This window comes from Paramacrobiotus metropolitanus, unplaced genomic scaffold (genome assembly GCF_019649055.1).
Source record: "Paramacrobiotus metropolitanus isolate TYO unplaced genomic scaffold, Prichtersi_v1.0 Parri_scaffold0000016, whole genome shotgun sequence".
Classification (NCBI taxonomy): Eukaryota; Metazoa; Tardigrada; class Eutardigrada; order Parachela; family Macrobiotidae; genus Paramacrobiotus; species Paramacrobiotus metropolitanus.
Window position 1 is genome coordinate 1,510,160 of NW_026570236.1, and position 23,227 is coordinate 1,533,386.

At 43.6% G+C, this 23,227-nt stretch overlaps 4 protein-coding genes across 8 annotated transcripts; all 4 read right to left on the reverse strand.

Moving 5' to 3' along the window:
• Positions 1-8,937: 8,937 nt before the first annotated feature.
• LOC129585262 (uncharacterized) lies at positions 8,938-12,588 on the reverse strand. Its single transcript, XM_055477884.1, has 6 exons — positions 12,082-12,588; positions 10,455-11,180; positions 10,253-10,387; positions 9,898-9,982; positions 9,711-9,816; positions 8,938-9,640 (listed from the first exon to the last, which is right to left on the reverse strand). Exons 1-6 carry the CDS (start codon positions 12,383-12,385, stop codon positions 9,167-9,169), a joined length of 1,830 nt encoding a protein of 609 aa, XP_055333859.1. The 5' UTR covers positions 12,386-12,588; the 3' UTR covers positions 8,938-9,166.
• Positions 12,589-13,289: 701 nt separating this feature from the next.
• LOC129585245 (uncharacterized transmembrane protein DDB_G0289901-like) lies at positions 13,290-15,994 on the reverse strand. The gene is made up of 4 exons (XM_055477859.1): positions 15,476-15,994; positions 14,972-15,235; positions 13,628-14,687; positions 13,290-13,529 (listed from the first exon to the last, which is right to left on the reverse strand). Exons 1-4 carry the CDS (start codon positions 15,633-15,635, stop codon positions 13,436-13,438), a joined length of 1,578 nt encoding a protein of 525 aa, XP_055333834.1. The 5' UTR covers positions 15,636-15,994; the 3' UTR covers positions 13,290-13,435.
• Positions 15,994-20,820, reverse strand: LOC129585244 (nucleolar protein dao-5-like). 4 transcript variants are annotated; one of them, XM_055477856.1, is made up of 10 exons: positions 20,569-20,820; positions 19,471-19,996; positions 18,445-18,820; positions 18,302-18,343; positions 17,987-18,046; positions 17,313-17,777; positions 17,196-17,237; positions 16,940-17,002; positions 16,501-16,737; positions 15,994-16,268 (listed from the first exon to the last, which is right to left on the reverse strand). In XM_055477856.1, exons 2-10 carry the CDS (start codon positions 19,514-19,516, stop codon positions 16,001-16,003), a joined length of 1,599 nt encoding a protein of 532 aa, XP_055333831.1. In that variant the 5' UTR covers positions 19,517-19,996; positions 20,569-20,820; the 3' UTR covers positions 15,994-16,000. The 4 variants fall into 4 exon arrangements, with proteins under 4 accessions (XP_055333831.1, XP_055333830.1, XP_055333832.1 ...); XM_055477855.1 differs by having other exon boundaries at positions 19,471-20,820; XM_055477857.1 differs by lacking the exon at positions 17,987-18,046 and having other exon boundaries at positions 19,471-20,820.
• Positions 20,821-20,964: 144 nt separating this feature from the next.
• On the reverse strand, positions 20,965-23,049 carry LOC129585246 (transmembrane emp24 domain-containing protein 7-like). 2 transcript variants are annotated; one of them, XM_055477861.1, is made up of 4 exons: positions 22,722-23,049; positions 22,440-22,635; positions 21,901-22,146; positions 20,965-21,396 (listed from the first exon to the last, which is right to left on the reverse strand). In XM_055477861.1, the coding sequence occupies exons 2-4, from the start codon at positions 22,611-22,613 to the stop codon at positions 21,172-21,174; spliced, it is 645 nt and encodes a 214-aa protein (XP_055333836.1). In that variant the 5' UTR covers positions 22,614-22,635; positions 22,722-23,049; the 3' UTR covers positions 20,965-21,171. The 2 variants fall into 2 exon arrangements, with proteins under 2 accessions (XP_055333836.1, XP_055333835.1); XM_055477860.1 differs by having other exon boundaries at positions 22,440-22,640; positions 22,722-23,048.
• Between the last annotated feature and the right edge of the window lie 178 nt (positions 23,050-23,227).

Genomic DNA, 23,227 nt, shown 5'->3' on the forward strand with positions numbered 1-23,227 from the left:
GGCGTGAAATTCAGCTGGGATAAAGCAAAAACGGTTGGCGACCTCCAAGTCTCCGCGACCTCGAACTCGGGAACCCACTTTAATTTATATTTGTAATTTGTCCCCTTCATAAATTTTCCCTCTAATTCGGCTTAGATAATGGGGTCTTTACAAAAAAAATCGAAATTCAGAGCGAAAAGCTCAATATACAGCTGCATGGGGTGGAAGTTTACTGGTTTACTACTGTTCTGTAAGGCACAAATGTAAATTTTTCCCCGGGCAAAATGTCCCGAGCACTTTTTGGCAAATCTTTGCGCCAAAATATAGATAAAAACGAGCAGATTCCGAATCTGTAACCAGAAAAAAAATCGGATGGATAGGTAAAAAGTAATGGCCGTTGCCGGTCTCAAAAAATACCATAATCCGCCCCTGGAACTTAAATAAAGAAAGGCGCTTTTGTCTATAGTACTAATGGTATTTCTTTGTATACTCATACCGGTATCGGTTGAGTTGCTCGCTCTCCCTGTGCTTTTACTTATGAATGGATATTGTGCCATGATAAAGTAACATATAATATCACAATAACAAAGTGACGCATTAATGTAACAGAAATGGTAAGAAACAAGTCATAATAAAGTGTGCGCTGCTTTGAATTCGTCAAAGTAAACAATGTAATCGTACACTTATAAGTATAAGGGGTTGACAGTTGCTTAGCCAAACACTCCCTGTACTGAAGTCCCTCCCTGTTCTTGGCAACCCTTGTTACCGTCAGCCAGCAGGTGTTTACGTTGTGGCTAAACATGGCGCTTATGTACCGCGCCCGCTTTAACCATATGTACGAGCAACTGTCAACCCCTTTATTTCAGCTATAGCATTATTATACATGGGGCTCGTCGTGTGACCTTTATACAAAACGAGACACTGCATAGTTCAGTCTCGCGGTCTCGGCGGCCACCTTATCGTCTTGGAGATGAACATTTTTGCCTGTGTTCCTGCAGCTTTACTCTCTGTTTATCCGCAATGATTCCCTAGTCACGGCCATCACATCGCCCACTACTGATTCTGGACGACGGAAAACCGGCGAGTTAACTCGGTACGCTTCTACGTTAGACTATCGTTTCTCGTAATCGTTGTGTCGGTACGACACACGGGACGACTGACTGCCAGAGAATTAACGGCTGAAGACGAGGAAGACGATGATTAAGTTTTTTTAGACGAGAGTTCCTGCTTGTGAGTGATTTCGACTACTTTAAGAATGGAACATGGATCTGCGCTCCATGCTCTTGCCGTGGGGTTTGGCTTTGGAATCTTTCCATTTTTTGCTACAGGGTAGTATGAGCATGAGCGATAAAGGGAGCGGATAAAACCGTATGACAGCGAATCAAATTAGCCTTGTCTACAACCACAAGGATAGCGACATACAGGCAACAGCGTACAAATATGCTGCTTGTTGAATTCCAACGTTCCGTCCCAGGTCAGAGTAAGATATGCAATTAAGAACCATTGAAATTGGAAGCATATGGGCTATATACTGTACGTAGATAGCATCAGTTACTCGAGCAGTTATCCAGTCACACCGATACAGAAGTAGAAGAGCATACCATTTGCAAAACACGCGGCTTTCCCCACAAACGTTGACTCTATTACTCACAGCAGAAAGGTCGACTACACAACGTAATTTACCAGCTATTCGTGCACGGTGGAAAGCGTAATCAAATTGTTTTTAATTGAAAAGAAAAGAAAAGAAAATGAAAATGTACAACTGCCATCTGGGTTAGTTAACCAGAACATGAACCCCGGCAATGGCGGAGCAGCGACCTTTAGTTATTGTCTTACTGCCAACGATATTGACACTATGATACTACGGTGGAGCTGCGCAGGCGAATTGTTGCAACGCTCATTTTACAGGAAAATTACTTTCTCAGTCCTCATCTCCGGAATTGTAGCAACATTGAACTGCAGTGGCGTAATCATTCCGGGAAGTTTAGCGGCTAATGTAGATGCTGACAATTAAAAGATCGAATTTGATTTTGCGGCTTCTCTCTACGGGGGAAACTCATTACTCGGTTTCACATGAGTAAGCGCTGCAACCGGAAGTACAGAAAGTATCTGCCTCTGCTCTACAATATGTTGCTCATCCGTTGCATTTTCGCGCTTTTTGAACGGTATCACTCGATCGACAATTCTATATTAATGTTCGCTGCGAAATCTCGATGAACTTGTTAGATTTTCGCTACTTAAGCCTCTTATTTTAAGAATTATAAAACCCAGAAAGTGTAAAAAATATCGGAAATAGGTTCCTAAAGCCTTTCAATTGTCTCCAGATAAGAAATGATTCGCAATAATACCACTACTGGCAATGATACCGCATCCACCAGTAAGGCTGCTTTGGTGTACATCGGAGCAATAATTCCGATTTTTCAAATCTCATGTGAGATCATAATTATCTCTGTGTTTCTTTCGACTAAAAGGCTTATTACCGCTTACAACATCTACCTCCTAAATATTATGCTGTCACAGATGCTTTCTTGGATTGTTGGGTGTGCCACATACTGGAGCATGGTTGTGAGCGGATTACAAGCTGACCGCGGCATGTTCTGGTGCGCTATGGACGTTCTAAATGAATGGATCCTCGGTCCAGCTGCCGGGGCGGCGCACATTCCACTGGCTCTAAATCGGATGTGGGCCGTGACTTTTCCCCTTGTGTACCGCACTTATCACAAAAAATGGGTGGCAGTAACGAGCTGTCTTCTTCTCCACGCCGTAACCGTCGTAACTCGTCTCCCGCATTTTGTTTTGACTTTGTTATCTCAGGCGGGCAACGGCGGTCGCTGTGGGCTGAAATTCAATATCTTGCCAAAGTTAATGGTAGCAATTAGGATGGTTTCCTTGGCTAGTCTCGTTATTATCTTTGGATCGCTGCCGTATGTGTTGATCGTGCGGCGTATAAAGCTTAGGCGTACTCAAGCCGCGACAGGTATGATTTCATAAAGTTTCCCCATGCATCAAGGGGTACTGCATTTTACGGGCTTTGGATGTATGTTTTTGGTTATAAGCGTAGCTGTACGTTTTTATGATTACGTAGTGCGAGTTATAAACCATGACAAGCAGCCAGTCACGAGGAAACAACATGTACAGCCTAAATGGAAAGCGCTACAGCGCATCCGCCTTTGATTTTAAGCAGCAATTTTTCCTAAAAAATTGAAAGTGATCGATAATTTTTGATCCACTCCTTTGGGTTGCCTTGTGCTAAAGATCGTTTTACGTAGGCGGTTGGTTCAGCTGTGCTTCCCATATTGTAGGTTCTAAGATCCAAGTTACAATAGAATTAGTTAATTAGTCAGTTAGACGTATGTACTATATCACTAATCCACAGAAGCATTACGCTTGTTTATTGACTTTCATAATATCATACAGGCTCTAGTTTTCCTGCAAGTATGTACTTGCTGATAGAGTTGACGGTTAATGTGTTCGATGTATTACGTAATTGCCAAACTTGTCATTGGTGCATGAGTTGCATTTTCAGCTCGGCATACCGTTTCCGGATCCCTGTCCATGAGTGCTAACCAGGTTTTCATGGTCTCCACCGCTGTCGATTTCATCCTTTGGCTGTCTGTTCCTGTATCGGCCTTAATTTTTCCATCTTGGACTACTCTGTACCAGTGGGCCCAACTTGTAGTAGGCTCCCTAGGAGCTATAATTGACTCGATTACGTTTGCTCTTTTCGCGCCTCTCGCAGGGGATATATTTTATGCAAAACTGAACAGGGTTCTTCGTTGGTTTAGTGCTTTGGCGCCAAAATCGCGTCAAGTAGATTCTGTGCGAATAACAGCTGTAAGCATTGAAATGAAACAGTAACTGGAGTTAAGGGCTGATTAACATATTTCGAAAGCCTCAAAGGATGACGATTGTATCATTAGACAATAGTACTGACCTTTCCAAACTGTGGATTGTAAAGAAGGCAATATTCCCCGCTTTCTTACTGCTACCGCTGTACTGTACTGTTTCGCTGGTGTTGATAGTATAGGTGTAGAAGCCCCTCCAGTACTATTCGACTGCATACTTGCTATTCGACCCCTTTTTAAAGCGTATGACTCGCAGCTGAGTTCCAAAGTGTAGAGAATTTATTGTTCTGCAATTTACTATCTTATGATTGTGTGGAGAAAATCTAAAGATACGAATTTTACGAAGTGGTTTTCTGACCTGTACAAATCGCAATCGTCAGTTCACAACTCCGTCTCTCGCCGGATACCATTGCAGTGCCCATGTTTCGAAAGGTGATTTTGCCTTGTACTGTCAAAACAATAGTAGTGCAAGTGTTTCACTTACGCTACTGAACTGTCAACACTGCAAAAAGTGGAGAAAGTTCCGTAGTATGGCTGTTTGACTGTCTGCAGTAGGCTGTACCCAGTTTAACATCAAACCTAACAACGAATTAAATTACCAAGTTCAAGCTGTATGCCGCGCGACACCCTTTTGATTCGGTATCTCTTTGCACTGTTGTAAAGCAAGTTGCACTGAGCAGATCCGAAGCAAGTAAAAACATAAGAAAGTAAACGAGAACATAAAAAACAAATATTAACGCCTGCTTTTAAGCATGCTAAGAAGCACTCTAAGGACAGTTTCACCTACTCTGTACTTCCAGATCTTAAGAGCGCTGAATGCACGGGTTTCTGTGGTTGATTTCTAATGTTTTTATTGCAGTTTTTTATTTAACAAACTGAAGCTGATAATTGCAAAAATAATTATCTGAGTAATTAATTCAATCTAAAGATTCTGACCTAATCACTGAATATTGGTCGACAGGTCGACAACACCTGTCATTGTGTATACTCGGTAGTAGTAGTACTACTACCGACTACCGAATATACAAAATGTAGCTTCCCATATCGCTTTTGTCACTGGCACTGTACCCATTTGTTATAGCTTCTGGTGATTTTTATATCGAAAGATGTATCATGTAGACAAGTTGATTTTATAAACCATATGGGTATCGTTTGCACAACTCGTACATAAAGTTTCCCCGCTTTGGCAACAAGGTGTAATAAACCAGCCATCTCAGATGATGTTGCCATAGCGTTTTTCTTTTGAGTTTTCGCAGAGTTTTCATATTTCAGCTGTAACATTGTTATTGAGGAGACCATCACAATGCCGTTTAACGTTTAACCCGTGGCAAAGCACTTAGGGGGTCCGATATCGACCGGCCACGGGCTCGGTGACTACTGTATTTTGTCGTCTTAAGGAGGATCCCAGAAAAACAGTTTCTGCCATTTCCCACAACATTTTTGACATTCCCTTTTCCGGAACAAACTGCTCCCGAGAGGGAATAGATTGTTTAATTAAAGCTGAGCGTCACAATCTCACCGTCTTATTGTTCCTTGTTACCTTTGTGTTAGCTGATCACACGGACGGCTGACTTTCAGGTAAGGGAATAATGACATAATTTCCTGCTTGATGGAGAATTTCGGCGAGCCCGTCGGATGACCCGCTGGATTTAATTGCTCGGTACTCTTGCCGTGGGGTTTGGCTTTACAGTCCTAGCCGGGTATTGCAAAGGTATAATATATGATATTTTGCAGAGGTACAGATACGGTATGTCAATGAGTTTGGGCGATACAAGGACTGCTGGGAACGAAGCATCCATTAACCGCGTAAAACGCTAACAAACACGTTTTGCCGGTAATTCGTCCACTACTGTTGCGCGAGTGTCACTAGCTGCGGCAAAAGAACTGACAAATGGAGCAGCATCCAACAACGGAGGATAGATACTATAGATATTGGGTACCACTCAGTCACCATCTGAAAGACACACATACATCTTACTGTTACTATTTGCCGTCGATGCTGTCAGTCTCAGGGACCGTGGTCATTTTTGTAAGTTTCGTTATTATTATAAGACCAATGGATTACTTTGATCCGTTCGTTAGAAAACTTGCTTTCGCGATCTACATGTACAAACATGTATCTGTACGAGTATGACTAAAACACGGTGTTCGATGCTGCTTTGTTGCTACTGACGCCGCCAGTTTGGAGGGAAAAGCGCACAGTTTGGGTTTCCGTGGTCGGTAGATAAATAATAATCCGTAAAAAATAAAAGCCGTCATACCTGTTTTGCTTTCAGAAATCGCTGAAAATCGTTAAAACCGTTGTTACGCTTGATGCGGACTTCCTTATACGCTGTCTAATAATCCGACACTAATCGACATGCAACGCCCCAAACATGCTGTGAAGGCATCCATTGCACAAACATTATTTCCTACCAAACCTTGTTCAAAGAATGGAGGAACTCAAATGGCGAGGTGCCCTTGTACTTCGTGCAACGCTCCTTGCAGCTGATCAACTGTCTTTGCAGATTTTACACTCAGAACAGTTAGAGCATAAGCAGGCGTGGCCGGATCACGATTCTGCTAAATCAAGCGAGTACTGCACATTGTCGAGGGGATCAAGAATTTGCTTTGCCAATCCAAGTGGAAGATATTATTCCAGGAAGGTATTCATCGAAGGTATACAGTAATCGGAAGTATTTGGTAAAGAAACCGTACATAATAGTGCTGACTCATCTGCATGCTTTTATGGATAGGTTGCAGTGTTCGTTGCCTCGCTGCATTATTCTTACTAGGTTTCTCCATTTTTACTAGGTTCATCCTTGGCACTGGATTGATTTTATATTGCCCTGTAGAGCCAAAAACGTATTTTTTAAAAACATATCGAAGACGAAAGTCGCTCAAGCCTTCCAGATCCCCGAGAAATGATGATTCGCAATAATACCACTACGAGTAATAACGGTAATGAAACCGAATCCACTGCTCAGATGAGTTTGGCATACATTGGAGCGGTTGCGTCGTTCTTCGAGATCTTCTGTGAGATTACGATTGTCTCCGTGTTTCTGTCGACCAAAAGACTGATTACCGCATATAATATCTATCTCATCAACATTATGCTGTCAGACTTACTTATCTGGATCGTTCGGTGTGCCACGTGCTGGAACATGGTCATCCATGGGTTCCGAGCTAACCGCGGTATGTTCTGGTGCGCCATGGACATTCTGAATGAATGGATTATCTCTCCCGACGCCGGGGCAGCTCACATCCCGCTGGCTCTCAATCGCATGTGGGCAGTGACTTTTCCTCTGTCGTATCGCACTTATCACAAGAAATGGGGAGCAATAACTGGCTGTATTCTTCTGCATGTTGTGACCGTGGTAACTCGTCTGCCGCATTTTGTGTTAAACATGTTGTTGCACACCGGCGACAGCGGCCACTGTGGGTTAATAACCAATGTTCTGCCAAAACTGCTGGCGCTGATAAGAATGGTCTCCATGTCCAGTCTGGTAATCATATTTGGATCGCTGCCGTATGTGCTGATCATGCGACGTTTAAAGCGTAGACGCGTTCAAGCCGCGACAGGTGAATTAAATCCACTGTCTCCATTCATTGTGTATCGGTTTCACATGTTTTACAGATTTTTCGCTTAATGTTAAACAGTCCTTGGCGGAAACACTTACAATATAATGAAACAAAATGTAATGTCCATTTTTGAACGGCAGGCAACTTCAGTGTATCAGTTCTCAGTATTGTCTTTGTGGTATTTTTAGCTCGGCAGGCTGCGCCCAGATCCTTGGCAGTTAGTGCTAACAAGGTCTACGTTGTATCCACCACTTTCAGTTTCATCATGTGGCTGCCAATAACTGTGTCGACCATGTTATTTCCATCTTGGAATACGCTGTACCAGAGCACCGTACTCTTTGGCGCCCTGGGGTCGGCAATCCACTCCGTCACGTGTGCTCTTTACGCGCCCCTCGCACGGGATATATTTTCTGGAAAACTCTGCAGTTTTTTGTCTTTGTTTGTCATTTTGGCGCCAAAACCGCGCAAAATAAATGCCGAGAATACAAATGAAACAACAGCTAAAACCCGCGGCCACCAGTAGTCGCGGAGATCGAAGAAAATGCATGCTTCACACTTTGCTGGATATACTTTGAATCAGTTTGATTGCATACGGTGACCCGTAACCACTGCATCATGCAACTCCTAAATAAACTATTAACTGCAGGTCGCGCTGCAGTACTGATTCTTGACACTGTTGGCAATTTACGGTTTTCTTTGCAGTAGACGTATACGCAACAAAAAAATTATTTACACGAATGCAAAGGTACAAATGTAGAAGTGCAGCAAATTATTTAAACGTATTTACTCAGAACATAATCAGTCATACCCTTATGGTTAGCCGATATTAACCATCTTATCAGGAATACTGCTTATAAACAGTCTTACGAGAAACAGAAAACACATACCGCCGTTGGTCTGACATACAGTTGTTTCTGAGCCCCGATATTGCACGCTGCAAGTTCAAATGGAAGCTGAAAGGGCCGCCCTGAGGGATGAATCTGCAGTTATGTACCAGTTACATACCAGTTTGTTTACCAGTTACGTACGAATGCTGCTTAGTACGAGGCCTGATTTTCTCGACTTTTCATTCACGCATCCGGACGGTGTGGCCCTTTGAATGCTCATATCCCAAAAGGATGGTGACTCACACCATCTCAATTCTGGACTTCCGGTAGCACCAAGTAGGTCGAAACCAACACGATCAGAAACTAGACCCGTTTTCACTCACATAGCCAAAAAGTTTTGTTAAAAAATTATTTCTTTGAAATTTGTTACTGAATTAATAAGGTCACTTCTGGTGTGAGTAACCGTGCTAGTAGACGATAGTGAGCGATAATTACAGGTTCCATGTTTCTTTTCTTGTCCTTTCATGATATAAACCGTAAAGCACCAAATTACAATTTTCTGACCTCTTAAAACGGATAGAAGTTAACGTGCTACAGAGTACAGGCTACAGTATATCACTCTGCAGTTGTTCCGTGAACATCCTCACTGAATATGTATTGGCCGATAATTCTGGCACTTCGTATGCGATTGTGATTCTCCTATCGATTTCGAGCGGAAAATTGGCATTCTGTATTGTATAAAAGGGGTAGGTGTATGCATGTATCGTATCACATAAACAATGACACATCGTAGTAACAGAAACAATGGCTACTGTAAAATATAAAGCAAAGTGGGATCGATGAGATCGCCACTCACGAAAACAAACATACTTTTAACAACACAATGTGGTAGAAAATAATTCTAAATGACACTGGCCTACCGCTTTCCCGTTTTTCTCGAAGAGAACATTAATTTCATATTTCAGCTATAACATCGTTATTCGCGGGGACTGCTGCATGACCTTTCGCACGGGGCGGTGCACTGGGGCGCCCGATATCGGCCGGCGGTCGTTCCGGCGACCATTTCATTGTCTTGGAGATGATGCCGGGAAAACCGTTTTTCCCTTTCTTCCCCACATCTTTACTCTCCCGTTTGTCCGCAATAACGACCATTCCATCATCCACCACGGATTTTGGCCGATGGGGAATAGGCGGTTTATCACGGAGCGTCACATTGACTGCGCTATCGTCTCTCGTGACCTTTGTGTCGGTGGGACGCGCGGGACGCTTTACCGCTGGAGAACTGGCGGCCGAGGACGAAGAAGAGGAAGACGACGATTTCTTAGACGTAAGTTCCTGCTTCTGCATGATTTCGGCCAGGGACGTTTCGCTGGGTTTGCGCTCCATGCTCTTGCCGCGTTGTTTGGCTTTGGATTCCTTTCCCTTTTTCTGCGGGGGTAGTATGTGTGTATGAGCGATACAGGGATTGGCATACTGTATGGTACTGAGCCAGGCTAACCTTGTCTAGGGCGAAACGCTGGCGCAGCTTGTCGACGAAGTTGGAATTGTCCGGCTGCTCTTTGATTACCATGTATGGGCCATCGGAACTTTGGGAACGAAGCGGCCTAACAGCACGCGAATTACCGTTTTATTAGTGTTAGAATTACCGAATAACTTTGCAGCTATTTTATCAGCGTAGTACGTACAAGTGCATTTTTGCCGGCAATTCGTCGACTGATACTTCGGTGTAACCGGGTGGCGGTTTGGAATAGAACACAGATTCTCCATTAGCTGCAAGTAATGCTAGTCTTGAAAATTGTAATAATTTTATCATCACATATATTAAATCATTAACATCTGTTGCCTCCTCATTCTGTCGAAATAAAACTAAACATACAGATAATTCGCATAAAATTAATATGATACATATGCCAGTTAAAGTAAACAACATGTTGACACTGACTATGTTGCGTTCGCGTCTTGGGAACGAATGCTACTCTTAAGGTGGCAGCTGGCAACTGGCAAGACGATAACGAAGCAAAAGTCTGCAGCAAAACTTACCGGGTTTTGCCGGTACCGGCTTTGGTTGTACAATTGGAACGCCATTAACCGGCGGAGCAGGTGGCGCTTCCAGCGGCTGCGATACGGCGGTTATTGGGAATTTCGGTGATGGCTTCACTTCGTTGGATTTGATTTCTGCAAACACCGCGTCGTGAGTCAATGTTTGACCTGTCACATATACAATGGTACTAATCAAACGTACTTTGCTTCATGCCACGCGGTTTCATGGTGAATTCGCCCAAATTCTTGGTCTGATCCAACAAGTAATAACTCACAATCAACTGCTCATGTTCCGTGAACACCCCGCTGTTCTTCACCAATCCGGCCAGGTTCTCCTTAGGAATGGACACCAGACGGAAGTCCCGGATAAATGACTCCATGGTCCTCCTGACCTTTGGTTTCTGCAGTTCGAAATCCGCGGTTTGTTTCTTCTTCTTCTCTTCTTTGTTTTTCTTTTCTTTCTTTTCATCATCGCTGGACGAACTGCTACTGCTGCTGCTGCTGGATGACCTTTCCTTGGGTTCCCGCAGATTCGCCCATTCCAGTACGCGCGCAAATACCGCCGCTTCGGTGATTCCACTAAAGCTATCTAGAGCTAAGAGCTTCTTAATAAAATTTTCCGATACCCGTACGAACAGCGGATCCATGACGACGAGATCGGTGGTGTCCTGGATAATGTCGAAACAGGGTTTCTCCAGATCCGTGATCCCCAGATCCAGCGCGCGCTGCGTGAGCATGATGAAGTGCCGCGGACGAAAGTGCGGAAGGCGTTGAAGGAGGAGATCTTTCATGATATCGTACAGGTAGTGCATATCGTAGGTATGGGCCGCGTGTAAGAGATGCACAGCCTCTAGAACGCGTTGGGGAGGGCGGAGCTTACCGGTATAGGTGTATTGGATGATGGTGTGAAAGATTTCCGGTGAAGTATCTATAAATCGCACCTTTTTGGGTTATAAAGATTTTTTAATAAGATTTTCTACACTACTTGAAGAATGTATCAATGATAAATTTGTTATCGAAGCGGTCTGTTTCTGCGTAGTACTTATACAATTAATTGCAAATTAATTTAATTAAATGTGTAAATGTTTGCGGAATTTTGAAACTGCAGTATACTAAGCCAGGCAAGTGTGGATACATGCGCCGATTGGCCGATATCAATCTGTAAGCTACTCGCTGCATTATTGAGTTACAGAAAAAAATTTTGACGCCACCCGATCCTTGGAGGTGTATAAAGGGTACGTATTGATATTATAGTGCACAAGCGTTAGAACTACCGCCTCATTTGCCGCCAACGTACAGAGTATATAGAAGCCCTTTTACTACGATTGCAACGGCGAGTGATTATAATTCGTGTATTTCGAAGTACCCATCATCCCATTCAAGATTAATCCCGGATTTATCTACGCAAAAACAAATTGTAAAAACAGCTGCGCTGGCGCAGTTATGAGAAACATTAAAGTGACTACCGGGAATAACGGGTCTATTGTCAGACTGTTAACAGTCGGGTTTTTGATTTCTGTCAGCTTCTCTGCGTGCGTGATAATTTACTGTTCGACGACAACTTAACTGTGAAATCTAAACAAAATATCCAAACCTAAGAAATATTTTTGAATATTTTATTAAGTACGTTCTGTACAGATAAGTGTGAAAATATTCAAATTTAAAATAGTAACTTCTCATTCAAACCTGCTACACCTGTTTTATATTAAAGCGGGAAGTATACAATACCGTACGTTCAACACACAGGGAATTTTTAGATTTCTTTTCGAATTTTTTACGTCTTCCATAGATAAAAAGTGTACTTACAGTACGTATGCGAATGCACTTACCGGCTATGGTTATTTCATCATCACGTTCGTGTTCTTTTAAAATCTTGGCGAACGTCGCGCTCCGTGTAGCCAGTATCAGCCGGTGCGCTTTGATACGACTGACATTATCCCCGTTTCCCACGATAAAAAGAACATCCTTATATCCCTCTAACGCCTCATCATCCAGCAACGCCCGTAGCCACACGCGTAAATCCGTCTGCTCGTTAATATCTCCGGCCGGCGTTTCCACAGAATCTTTGCGAAACAGCACTGCATATTTGCCATTATAATCGATCTCTCCATCAAAAAATTCTTCGTCTTGCATTTTTTATAACCGAAAATAAACCTAAATCGAAGTATAAAAATCTAAAATTACGGGAATAAAAAATTAAATAAATCCGGCAAAAAATTACAATCAAATTCAAGAAAAAATTAAAACAATTCGACACGAATACGATCGTGCGCGCAACAATGATGAAAATGCGCCTGTCGGTCCGGCATTATAAAACAGGTACCGGAAATCACAGCCGTGCGTGTGAGTCAAAACTAAACAAATAAAAACGGCGATAAACACGACGATCACCGGTATCGTGTATGTGTAACACAGCCATAGCGGTACGATTGTGTATGTACCGTGGATGATTGCCATGCTCCATAAAGCTATCCGGTCGTCATAAATCTTTACCATGTGTAAACCCCAATGTACATGTGTAATGTATGTGTTCCCAAACATTGCTAACAAGTTTACCGGTCGGGGCGTCAAAATGTATGCACAGTGTATAACATAGCAACTCACAATCAGCTGTGTTAGTCAGGCGGGCGCTGGCTACGCATGGAAAGGTTAACAATCCGCCGGGTTATTCAGATTAGTGCCTGTTTGCATACAAAATGCATTATTCCTAGAATTTTCAGTGTCACATAATATTATCTGCCGATTACTTTCAACTGTACCTACATGTGCGATTTGTACGGTGGCTAATGTGTGCCGCATATAACAAACCAAAATTTATTCATAATAAATCGACTGAGGGCAACTACGTCCCGTTATAATTTCACCGGAACAAGACGCTCTAATAATTTTAATCAACTCTTTAAAATGATTGATTTAATTTGTGACTAATGTTTTTGTTTTTTCGCTAACTGTAACATACTCAGATATGAGATAAAGTATGATATTATTGTAAACTTGTGCGCTATAGTAAAAATCAAGTACGATGGATTCTCGCATATGCACGAGTATTTATTATGCTTTCCATAATTCTCAATTCTTGAACCAATTTGGTACAATCAGACATTAAGGAAAATCGAGCACGTTAAACAGAAAATAAAAATCTGATTGCAGTTGTGCTTGTGCAAACAGGTGTCCTATTTCAGGCTATTTGTAACTATTGGCTCCATTGAATCCAAATAATCCATTGAGACCGCCCCAGAACATCGATTGCGGACTAAGCCAGCCATAAAGTCCCATTCTGCAAAGAAAACAAACACGATTAAATTCCATTTTACGGATGCGCATTTATAAAAACATGCAGACTTTTAAAGGCCGAAAATGTTTTCGAACGCTTACCCGTATCCTGGGAACCCTTCGTATCCGAATCCTCCGCCATAAAACCCACCCCCAAATCCCGGTCCGCCGCCGTAACCCCCGCCTCCGTAACCGCCACCCCCATATCCACCCCCACCGCCTCCGTACCCGCCACCCATGGCCCCGCCCCCATACGCCGGCTCCCCACCGCCATACCCGCTGGCGGCTGCCGGCGCCGGACCAACTGCCCCGCTATCCTTCACCGCCGGTTGTCCGGCCGGGACGGGTCCAGGTGCGACAGCGCCGTTAGGAATGGACCCGGCATTGACCGAGCCGGCGTTGACAGCCCCACCGGCCGACGCCCCGGTGGGTGCCGGAGCTACGGTCGTGCCGCTAACCGTAGTGGATCCGCCGGCCGACGCTCCCGAATTGTCGATACTGGATCCAGCCGATGCGCCGGTTGTTGTGACGGAAGCGCTTGTCACAATGGACGACTGATCGCTACCGCTCTGGTCTTGATCCGATCCCGACGGCATGGTGGTCTTACGGTGCGTGCGATCATCGCCAACTCCCGAGGCCGAGCCAGCAGTGGTGGTTGTCACGTCGTTTTCATCGCCGTTGTTGTCGTCGAGGTCACCCGCGCCGCCCTGTCCATTCCCGCTCCCGCCTCCGGGAGTCTTGCCCTTCGTCTTGGAACTGCCGTCGCCATTGTCCCCGCCACTAGAAGCGGTGGGCTTAGGCGTCTTTCCTTTGGTCCGGGATGTGCCGTCGCTGGCTTCACCGCTGTCGGAACCGCCGCCCGAGGAAGCCGGTTTCTTGGTCCGGGAGGTGCCTTCACTGCCTTCGGCGGTGTCAGAATCGCCACCCGCCGGTTTTCTGGCTTTGGTCCGCGAAGTGTCGCCGCTATCCGCCGCGCCGCGTTTTTTGGTGGTGCGGCCACCGCTCACGGAACCGGAGCTGGATTCTTCGGAGCCAGTACTACCGGCAATCTCCACACCAGATGGTTTGCCCTGTGAAGTTTGACTGCCGCCGCTGGAGGTTTGGTCACCTGTTCCGAAGGTAGATTCTTCCTCCGAGATGTAAAAGGATGTCCCGCACTGACCTGTGAACAAATTCCCGTTTTTCGATAAGCACCTAGAGTAGCTTTTATCCTATTTCTTAATGTGTCGTTCTCCTATAAAGTATTCCACTGGATAAGAAATTAAAATACTTAACATGCACAGTGAATCAAAATTCGAAGTACGGTAAAATAAATAAACGAATTAAAATTTAAGAAATAAAAGAAAAACAATGAAATTCAAATTTATTATTCAAATTTAAATGACTGGCTGATTAATTATTATTCATTTCTGACCCAGAGTGACGTGCCTATTCTACAAAACGTACCATTTTGTCCACTGTGCACCAGTAGAAGGACATGCGATGAAGAGGCCTTGTTGGTGGGAATGTTCACCTGGATCATACTGTTCCCGGAGGAAAGATCGCTGGGACGGCTCCTGTTGGTAACGGCCAAAGCTTGGACATCCACATCGATGCCGGAGGATAACAGACGGAACAACCGCGCGACGAACGACTTGGAATTGCGTTTGCCCAGTTCTTCCAACGTCAGTGTGTCTTGGTAGTTGGTCACGCCCATCTCCGCATCATTAGCTGTAAACAATCACAAAAATTCAGAATTCACTTCGTTGTATTTATTCATTCATATCTACCATATATTTTGCACAGTCTAGTTTTTCTGTTTTATATACCGTATCATAATATATCCACTTTTATTTCTTTTGCATCTGATAAATTTGCTGAATTCATAAATTCGGGAAAACCAAAAGAAAATTAGTTAATTAACCACTTTAATTAATTAACTACTATTACCTATACAATTATCAAACTTACACTGAATGGACACAAACGCTCCATCAACGATCAGCTCCACCGCATTGGGAAAACACGCGCCCACTCCGAAATTCGCGGCAGTCTCACTGGCATTCCCGGCCAAATTATCGGCAATGCGGGCATCCAGCGCGCCGACATTCATCGCAAACGCTTCCTTCATCGGCGCCAGGGCTCCCTTACACTTGGTGTTCTCCCCGCCTCCGCTGACAATAGCCTGCGTCGCGCCCTGAATGGTGAAGGTCTGACAGTCAGCGGCCACCTGAATGGGCGTGGTCGCGGGGATGGTGCGGGCCTTGGCGATCTCGTCATCCGTGGCGGTGCGCACCAGTACTCGCACCTGCTTCACACCCGTACTTTGTCCCGCCCCGCCGGTACCGGTAGTGACACTATTAGTGGCGGAATTAACACCGGTATCGGTTCCGGCCGCGGCGCTGCCCGCTGCCGTGACCCCGGCGCTGGCATACTGGTTGACGCTGAATACGAGGGTGGCGCTGACTTCGGTCTTCTTCCGTCTGCCGGTCTCCGCTACGGATTTGGTGTCGGCGTCCTCGCCGTACGCCTTGGCGGCCTTGCGGGTGGTGGGTGCTGGCCTGGTGGTCTCTTCGTCCCCGTATGCCGGAGCGGGTTTGCGTGTCGTCGGTGTGGGTTTGTTGTAGGCTGCTTCTTCCGGCGCTTCGGTGGTCTCCGGTTGGGTGGGCCGGACACGACTGCGGCGGCGTGTGGGCGCCGCGGTTGTCGATTTTGCGGCTGGTGGTCGACCTCTTCATCGGTATCAGGAAGCACTTCTCGCGAGCTACAACGTCATAAACCAAATAGTAATAATGCAGCATTTATTAAGGGAAAAAAATAAAGGTCACAGCATAAAAAAAGACTGATAATAATAAAACAAATTTTGAATATTGAATATTGAAATATTGAATTCGTAACAAGTAAAAAAAAGATAGGTTCAACAATATTTCAATAAATCAATTAACCACGCCACTAGCAAGTAGGGATGTTAATTAAAGTTATGCACGGAAGGTCACCTTGGAGCCGGCGTTGTCGTTTTGGCTTTGGTGGTGGTTGGTGCCGGTTTCTTCGTCGACGCCTTAGGATACGCATTCTCCTCTTGTGAGGTTTCCGCGATCAGCTCTTTTCCTTCAGCAGCCGATGTAGTCGCTTTCGTAACAGCAACACTGACCTTTGATGTGGCCTTTTTCGTCGTTGTTTGTGGGAGGTAATCGCCTTGATCCTCGTCGGTGTCAGCAGTATCATCATTCGCGCTGCAAAGTAAAATGGTTATATCCGTGTTTAAATTGATTTATTCGAAAATATTCCCCATCGAACGACGAAATAAATCATCATGCAATCTCTCGTCATGCTTAATTCCCCGCATTGTCAATTTGTCATGCAGCATGCATTGATCAAATTTCTCTTCACTCAATGCCACTCTGGCGGTGCACTCGGTTCACTCGCAACCTGTACCTCAGAGAAGCGACCAGTTTCTTGAAAAAATCCCCGGCTGCTATTTGGCCTTTGGAGGTTTTACTGGAATACATGTATTGGATATATTTTTTGTTAAACACAACTACCGCATTTACGATTAATTTTTTTGCCGCTAGTTTAATTTCTCGTACGCTGAGCACACTATAAATCCATGTGTTTGCCGATGTAAAGTTTCTAATCCGTGAAGATCGTAGAAGAACGGCAAACGGAATTAAATCACAATACTGATTATTACCTGGCTGCTTTGGTCGTACCGGCTTTTGTTGATATTGCCGACCTACAAAAGTTCAAATATTTTTTAACCACCGTAACCCGTTTAAAATCATCATATATATTTCAGTATTTTTCTCACGGTTTTTTTGTGGGTGCTTCAGCAGTCGTGTCCTCATCCTCTTCTTCTTCCGTTGTAACCACCGGTGCTACTGTCGTCATTCGCTGCCGGGCTTTCGTGACCAACGCCGCCAACGTCGTCGGCAGTTTCGTCGATTTCGTCACGGAAGCTACCTCTTCCTCCGATGACTCCGCAATCAGCTCCTGATTCTGACTCGCCGCCTTGGTCGTTTTACTGGGCAGCGCTCCGTAGTCCTCATCCGTCGATTCCGCCCGTTTGGTTGTGGGTGGTTTGGTGACCTTCGGCTTAGCCGTTGACGCCTTCGGATCAGCGTTTTCTTCGTTGGACGTCTCGGCGATCAACTCCTTCCCTGCAGCCACCGCGGTTGTCGCTTTGGTTACGGCCACGGTGACCTTTGGTGTAGCTTTCACAGTGGTGGCTTGCGGACGGTAATCGCCTTCACCTTCATCGGTATCGTCCTTCGCGCTGCCAACAGGACGAAATTATTACTTACATCCGTGCTTTAAATCACTTGCCAAATACCAGACAGTATCACGACTGATCACGCAAACCCATCGTGCATACTGGTTTTCTCAGTCCCACGTAGTTTCATGCAAACATGCATTTACACGCAAATAATATGTAGTCTACTCATGCCATGCAACCATTTGCCACACACTTCAACCACTCTCTACCTTGCTGCGGCAAACATCTTCAACATATCCGCGAACGTCATCTGGCCTTTGGAATTTTTACTGGAATATTATTTCAACGTGTGTGTTAACAGAATTAATTTCCTGTTGGTATATGTCGCTTTCTGGACACGCGCCATAATTAAATAAATGTCTGTCAGTTTGGCTCTGCTCATCAGGCCTTTGAGATTCTTGCCAGCGTCGAAAAATGTTAAACTCAATCAAACGTCATCATCATGAAACTCGCATGAAAGTCTAAACTACCCTGTACTGTTTGTCATAAAAAAATTACGCAAATATTTAAAAAGGTCACTGCACCTGGGCGCTGTAGTTGTTGCTGCTGCTTTCGGCTTCGCCGGCCTAAAAATTTACAAAGAAGAGTGCTCACGTGGTGCCTTATCAGAAACCAATAAGTATAAATGCTTTAAGAAATGCGACGTTCGATATCGAGTTTTTCTTACTGTTTTGTGGTAGTCGCCACTATCGTGGTGTCCTCGTCCTCCACTTCCTCTTCGGTCGTCACAACGACCGCCGCTGTCGTCTTCCGTTGCCGGGTTTTCGTGGTCGCTGCAGCCGCTGTAGTGGCTTTCGGCACCGAAGCGGTTTCCTCCTCAGATGTCTCCGAGATCAGCTCTGTACCGCCGCTCGTTGTCGTCGCTTTCGCAGATTTCCGCGTGGTCACACCAACATACACTTCTTCAGTGGTGACCTTTGGAGCGACGGTTGTCGTTGTCGTGGCTGGTGCTTTCTTTCGGGGAGTTGTACGTCGCGGTGCGTAGGCCGCTTCGTCGTCGGTGTCATCCTGCGCTGACGATAGATCAGTCAAGAAGGCGATCACTGAAAATTCAGGCATAACTTTGTCTTGAAATATAAACACAATTTTGTAGATGTATTTTATACGATGTCCGTGTATTGCATACTATATAAATATAAGCATATAATGTCCCATGCATTGGCGTCATGAGCCGCATTGCCGTTGATTAAATATGACGCAATCCCAGTAACATTTAACAAAACTAATTACTGCCAAGATTTATCATAAATTTATTTGGCACCCACATACGTTCGAGCGACAGCCATACCACAGCAACCAAAAACTGTACAAATATTATCAGTTTCTTTTTATTATTAAGCGCTTTGAATAATTTGCCTACTTTCTGCTATTAATCTGGAAATACAATGTTCCGTAGTGCGATGGCGTTCTAGTCCCTCATTTACCATCTCGAACGAGGGAATCATGATAAAATTATAGAGCATTATGGTTAACCGATTAATTTCTAATTCTTTTTTCTGTGGCTAACGAACCATTTTCTTTAATAATCTTTCAGATTTCATTTATTTTAAAAGTGTTATGTGAATGCACTTTATAAACGTACATATAAGTATATTGTTCTCATGGATATTTTTTTCAACGAGTATAAACTTCTGTAAACCTTGGAGAAGGCAGTACAAATAATTTTTTCAATTAACGGAGATTGGTGACTGACCTATCACAGAGGTTAGGGAGATCCACAGGAAATTCCTTGGCAGCATGGTAATGTAAAAAAAATGAAGGATTGCCGGCAATCGTATTCGAGAGTATATCCAACAACAATTTCCCGTGTAGGAACAAATACTTGCGGTTTCCCAGGGCCGAGGCTATCACTGTTTCACAGTAACATACTTAATTAGATTTCCGCCGCGCTGGTTAGCGCTGCCTAAGGTCACTCATCGGACCGAGGATGATCATGACATTTTTTAGTTGAAAATAATACCAAAAATAAAATAAAAAATTACAGGATGTAGTAATCCAAAAGGTTGAAAAATACTGTAAATACCGGCAAGTATATTACTGACCGGCGGTTTTACAACGCAATACAAAGGTTCACTTTGCCACAGCAAATAAAAATTATGATAATGTCTATTAGCATTAATGGGCAGCTTCTGCCAACGAAGATGAGTCCGCAAGAAATGAAGTGTGACGATACCGTTGCTTAGACAGTAATTACGATGCCATCGCCGGTCTTAGAATCTCTGAAATATAGAGTAAAATGATGCGAACGCACCGCCGCTGAACGTTGCTTTTTTTGATGAGTACAATCTGGATCACAGCTCTGCGCACCGACCTATTTCACAGTTTCATGATAGATTAATTCACTGTCATGCCGCAAAACTTTCACTTCACAAAATGAAAAGAAATGCTCAATGTTTGTGGCACTTGTGGGAAACTGAATGTTAACCAGCTCACTGAAAAATGTCGGTCGACGTATTTAAAAATTCTTACACACTTCAGTTTCTTTAATTCTAATGACGACTTTTCACCGGTGACCTTCACACTATATAATTCGTACAAGTACCGCAATATACCGCGAACAACCTGACACAAGAGCGTTACTCTTAACGTTTCACTTACTACGCTCCATTCGTAAAAATATGCCACAAAAATATTATTTATTAAATAAAGGCAATCGAAAACCGCTATCAGTCACAATGGAAAATTTTAAAGCGAACTGCTCGATTAAACCGCACATTTTTCAGTTCTGCCCTTGTCCGGACGACAAAGAACTGCACAGTATGAAGTGGTGCAAAGAATCAGCACAACAAACCTTGAAGAAGATAGAAGATGATACACCGTCAAAGTCGACGACCGGCAGCATAATTACTGCCGAAATCAACATCATTTGTTTTGTTAGCGGTATGAATCTGTTTTTGCCGCACGTCTGACGATGAGTCGATCGTCTCCATTGCCTTTCAGCATCATGATACTACAAAACTGAAAAAAAAACACTACACAAAACTAAAAATCGGGTGCCCACTTCGAATGTGGAAAAATTTCGGTTTCGAACTGCAACTGACTGAAAACGTTACGATTAAACAGCAATTTTTCGATACTGCGCCGACACACTACACTTGTGATCACGTAAACGGCTGTTACGAAACGCAAAAATCTACGGATGTTCAGAAGTCTTCAAATTTTATCGCTTAATGCTTCGAATTTCACCCAAAGCTTTCTTTTTATCTGGATACGAACGTTCCAACTTTCAGCAGTAAAACGAATTAATATGTATTTAAATTAAATCATTAATTCAAAAATCGCTCTAAAAACGCAAGCACACCCGGGAAAACATCCTTTCTTCGTAAAATGGCAAATACAACGGAAAATACCACAGATCTTCGACCACGTACACAACGAGAAAAAACTGACTGTTCTAAGCGTGAGTGCGGGTTTTATCCGTAAAAAAACTCCTGAGTACCCAGATTTGGCCCAGTCCAACAAATACCATGAAAAGAGACTGTCCTACGGACCACCAGTTGGTCGATTCGTTCAGGTCCTCAGCGAACTTCCGGTCCTGGGCTTCCCGTAGTCGGCGATGAGTGAGGGCATCTTCCACGTCGCGGAGATTATTTTGGATGACTTCAGCCGATGTTTCCAGCTGAAAAGAAATCAAAACATCGTACAATACTGCTGTAGAAACCGTCAAAATTAAATTTCAAAAAATCAACACACAATTAACAAAACACATAATTAACATAACAAACATAACATACATAATTAATATAACATAACAAAACACATAATTAACAAATTAATACACTACAAAAACAAAAAAAATTATCATTCATAAAAATCACAATTATCGCAAAACGCGGTATATTGCACAGATTTCAGCAATACACAATGTAATAACGATGAATTCAGAAAAGTATATTGCCATTACACTACCTTCTTACCCATTATTCAACAAGCAGTGTCAAGCACCAGCGTGAATTGGTATTAATTTTGGTAGGGAAAAATATGGTTCAAAACTTCAAATGAATATATTGTAACTCAGTATAATGCTGCGAATTAACTCAGCCAAATCTTCCAACTAACCACACAGGTTTCTGTAATTTCTGCCAACAATAAGTACCAAAGACAATCTGCCAGAAATGCTCACCTGTGTGAGAACGGTATCCTTTTTCATGGGATTGCGGAAGGGATGCTCATCGCCCACATACCAGTCCATGTACACCAGTTTGTGCGAGAAGGTGCTGAACTCGTTGCCGAAGCACACTTGATGGGGGCCATCCACTTCCGCCGTAAATTGATGCGAATCGTACTCTTTCTTGACGCCTTTGTACAGTTCTTTATGATTCGGATCGGTTATGGTGCAGTCGATATCGTAGTGGCCGCCGGTAACAACCTACAGCGAAATTCAGAATATTATACACATTAATCAATTCACTCACATTATTTTCGCGATTAAAAGCCACTGTGAGTCGTTGACTATCAACAGCGCGCAGAAGTGTAGTGCAGTGGCGGTATCGCCTTCAAAAGTATCTCAAAATCCTGCCAACTATTGCATAGTTCAACAGTTCGAAAATTTGAAAAAGCATTATCTAAATTTTTTCTATGCAGAAACTCTTGGAGAGCAAAACTTTTTTCATTTCATCAGCACTAGTTTGTTTTGAATAGTTTCCGGTGTAAACATTTCACCTGAAATTCCACTGTGCTCTGTTCGCCTTTCTTAATATCTTCAAAAAAGCACTGCGTATCACGATCCTGTAGTTCGAAGGTGAGTTCCACGGCGGATACGGCGAGAAGATAGCAAGAAAGAAAAACATAAACCCTGCAGACGTTCCACTGTGATAACCATGACTTGAAATCCATAATTTCAATTTCCGCAAACGAACTACACTGCAAGAAACCGAAACGAAAATTGTATGTTACTGATTCACAAAGCGCCAAAACTGACGGCCCAAATCAGTCCAAACATACGCTTCAAATAAAAAATCTTCCTCCAGCGCGGTCCAAAAGGATCAAATTGAAAACATGCGTGGAATCAAATTTTCGTGATCACTGCTGTTTGGAATGTATCCGTGATGCAAAATCAGTCCAGTGTTTATACAAAACTAACAACTGCAGCAATACAACTGTAGATCAACCCGAAATGATGCTGTTACACAGTCTCATACCTAAAAAGTTAAGAAAATCATTTGATCACAATTCAAGTTCACACATCAAAAACAGAAAAACAGGACTGCAAGAAATCCTCTCGATAAAAAATGTCTTGCCTGAGTTGCCTCCTCAAGGAACCGGACATGACGTGTCGACGGTTTTTTAACGATCCACCAGTGCTAGTGCATAGTGCGTGCTGTATTGGCATTTCCAGTTGCACCGGAAGTTACGGACACGGGTACCATAATGGCACAATCGCTTCCTAAGACCGGAAACTGCTGCCTAGCTTTTAAACAGTGAAAAGATTACATTTAAGTTTAAAAAAC

What these genes read in the sequence shown, in the direction of transcription:
- LOC129585246 (XM_055477861.1), bottom strand. Translation starts at nt 22,613, where the DNA reads ATGGATTTCAAGTCATGGTTATCACAGTGGAACGTCTGCAGGGTTTAT. An exon ending in AGAGCACAGTGGAATTTCAG is followed by an intron (nt 22,147 to 22,439) that starts GTGAAATGTTTA and finishes ATTTCGCTGTAG; the next exon opens with GTTGTTACCGGCGGCCACTA. An exon ending in AGGATACCGTTCTCACACAG is followed by an intron (nt 21,397 to 21,900) that starts GTGAGCATTTCT and finishes ATTTCTTTTCAG; the next exon opens with CTGGAAACATCGGCTGAAGT.
- LOC129585262 (XM_055477884.1), bottom strand. Translation starts at nt 12,385, where the DNA reads ATGCAAGACGAAGAATTTTTTGATGGAGAGATCGATTATAATGGCAAA. An exon ending in ACCGCGTGGCATGAAGCAAA is followed by an intron (nt 10,388 to 10,454) that starts GTACGTTTGATT and finishes CGGTGTTTGCAG; the next exon opens with AAATCAAATCCAACGAAGTG. An exon ending in TTGCCGGCAAAAATGCACTT is followed by an intron (nt 9,817 to 9,897) that starts GTACGTACTACG and finishes GCGTGCTGTTAG; the next exon opens with GCCGCTTCGTTCCCAAAGTT.
- LOC129585244 (XM_055477856.1), bottom strand. Translation starts at nt 19,516, where the DNA reads ATGCTGCCAAGGAATTTCCTGTGGATCTCCCTAACCTCTGTGATAG. An exon ending in GAAGCACCCACAAAAAAACC is followed by an intron (nt 17,238 to 17,312) that starts GTGAGAAAAATA and finishes GAACTTTTGTAG; the next exon opens with GTCGGCAATATCAACAAAAG. An exon ending in AAACTGGTCGCTTCTCTGAG is followed by an intron (nt 16,738 to 16,939) that starts GTACAGGTTGCG and finishes TTTACTTTGCAG; the next exon opens with CGCGAATGATGATACTGCTG.
- LOC129585245 (XM_055477859.1), bottom strand. Translation starts at nt 15,635, where the DNA reads ATGAAGGAAGCGTTTGCGATGAATGTCGGCGCGCTGGATGCCCGCATT. An exon ending in AGCGTTTGTGTCCATTCAGT is followed by an intron (nt 15,236 to 15,475) that starts GTAAGTTTGATA and finishes GATTGTTTACAG; the next exon opens with CTAATGATGCGGAGATGGGC. An exon ending in GAAGGGTTCCCAGGATACGG is followed by an intron (nt 13,530 to 13,627) that starts GTAAGCGTTCGA and finishes TTTTCTTTGCAG; the next exon opens with AATGGGACTTTATGGCTGGC.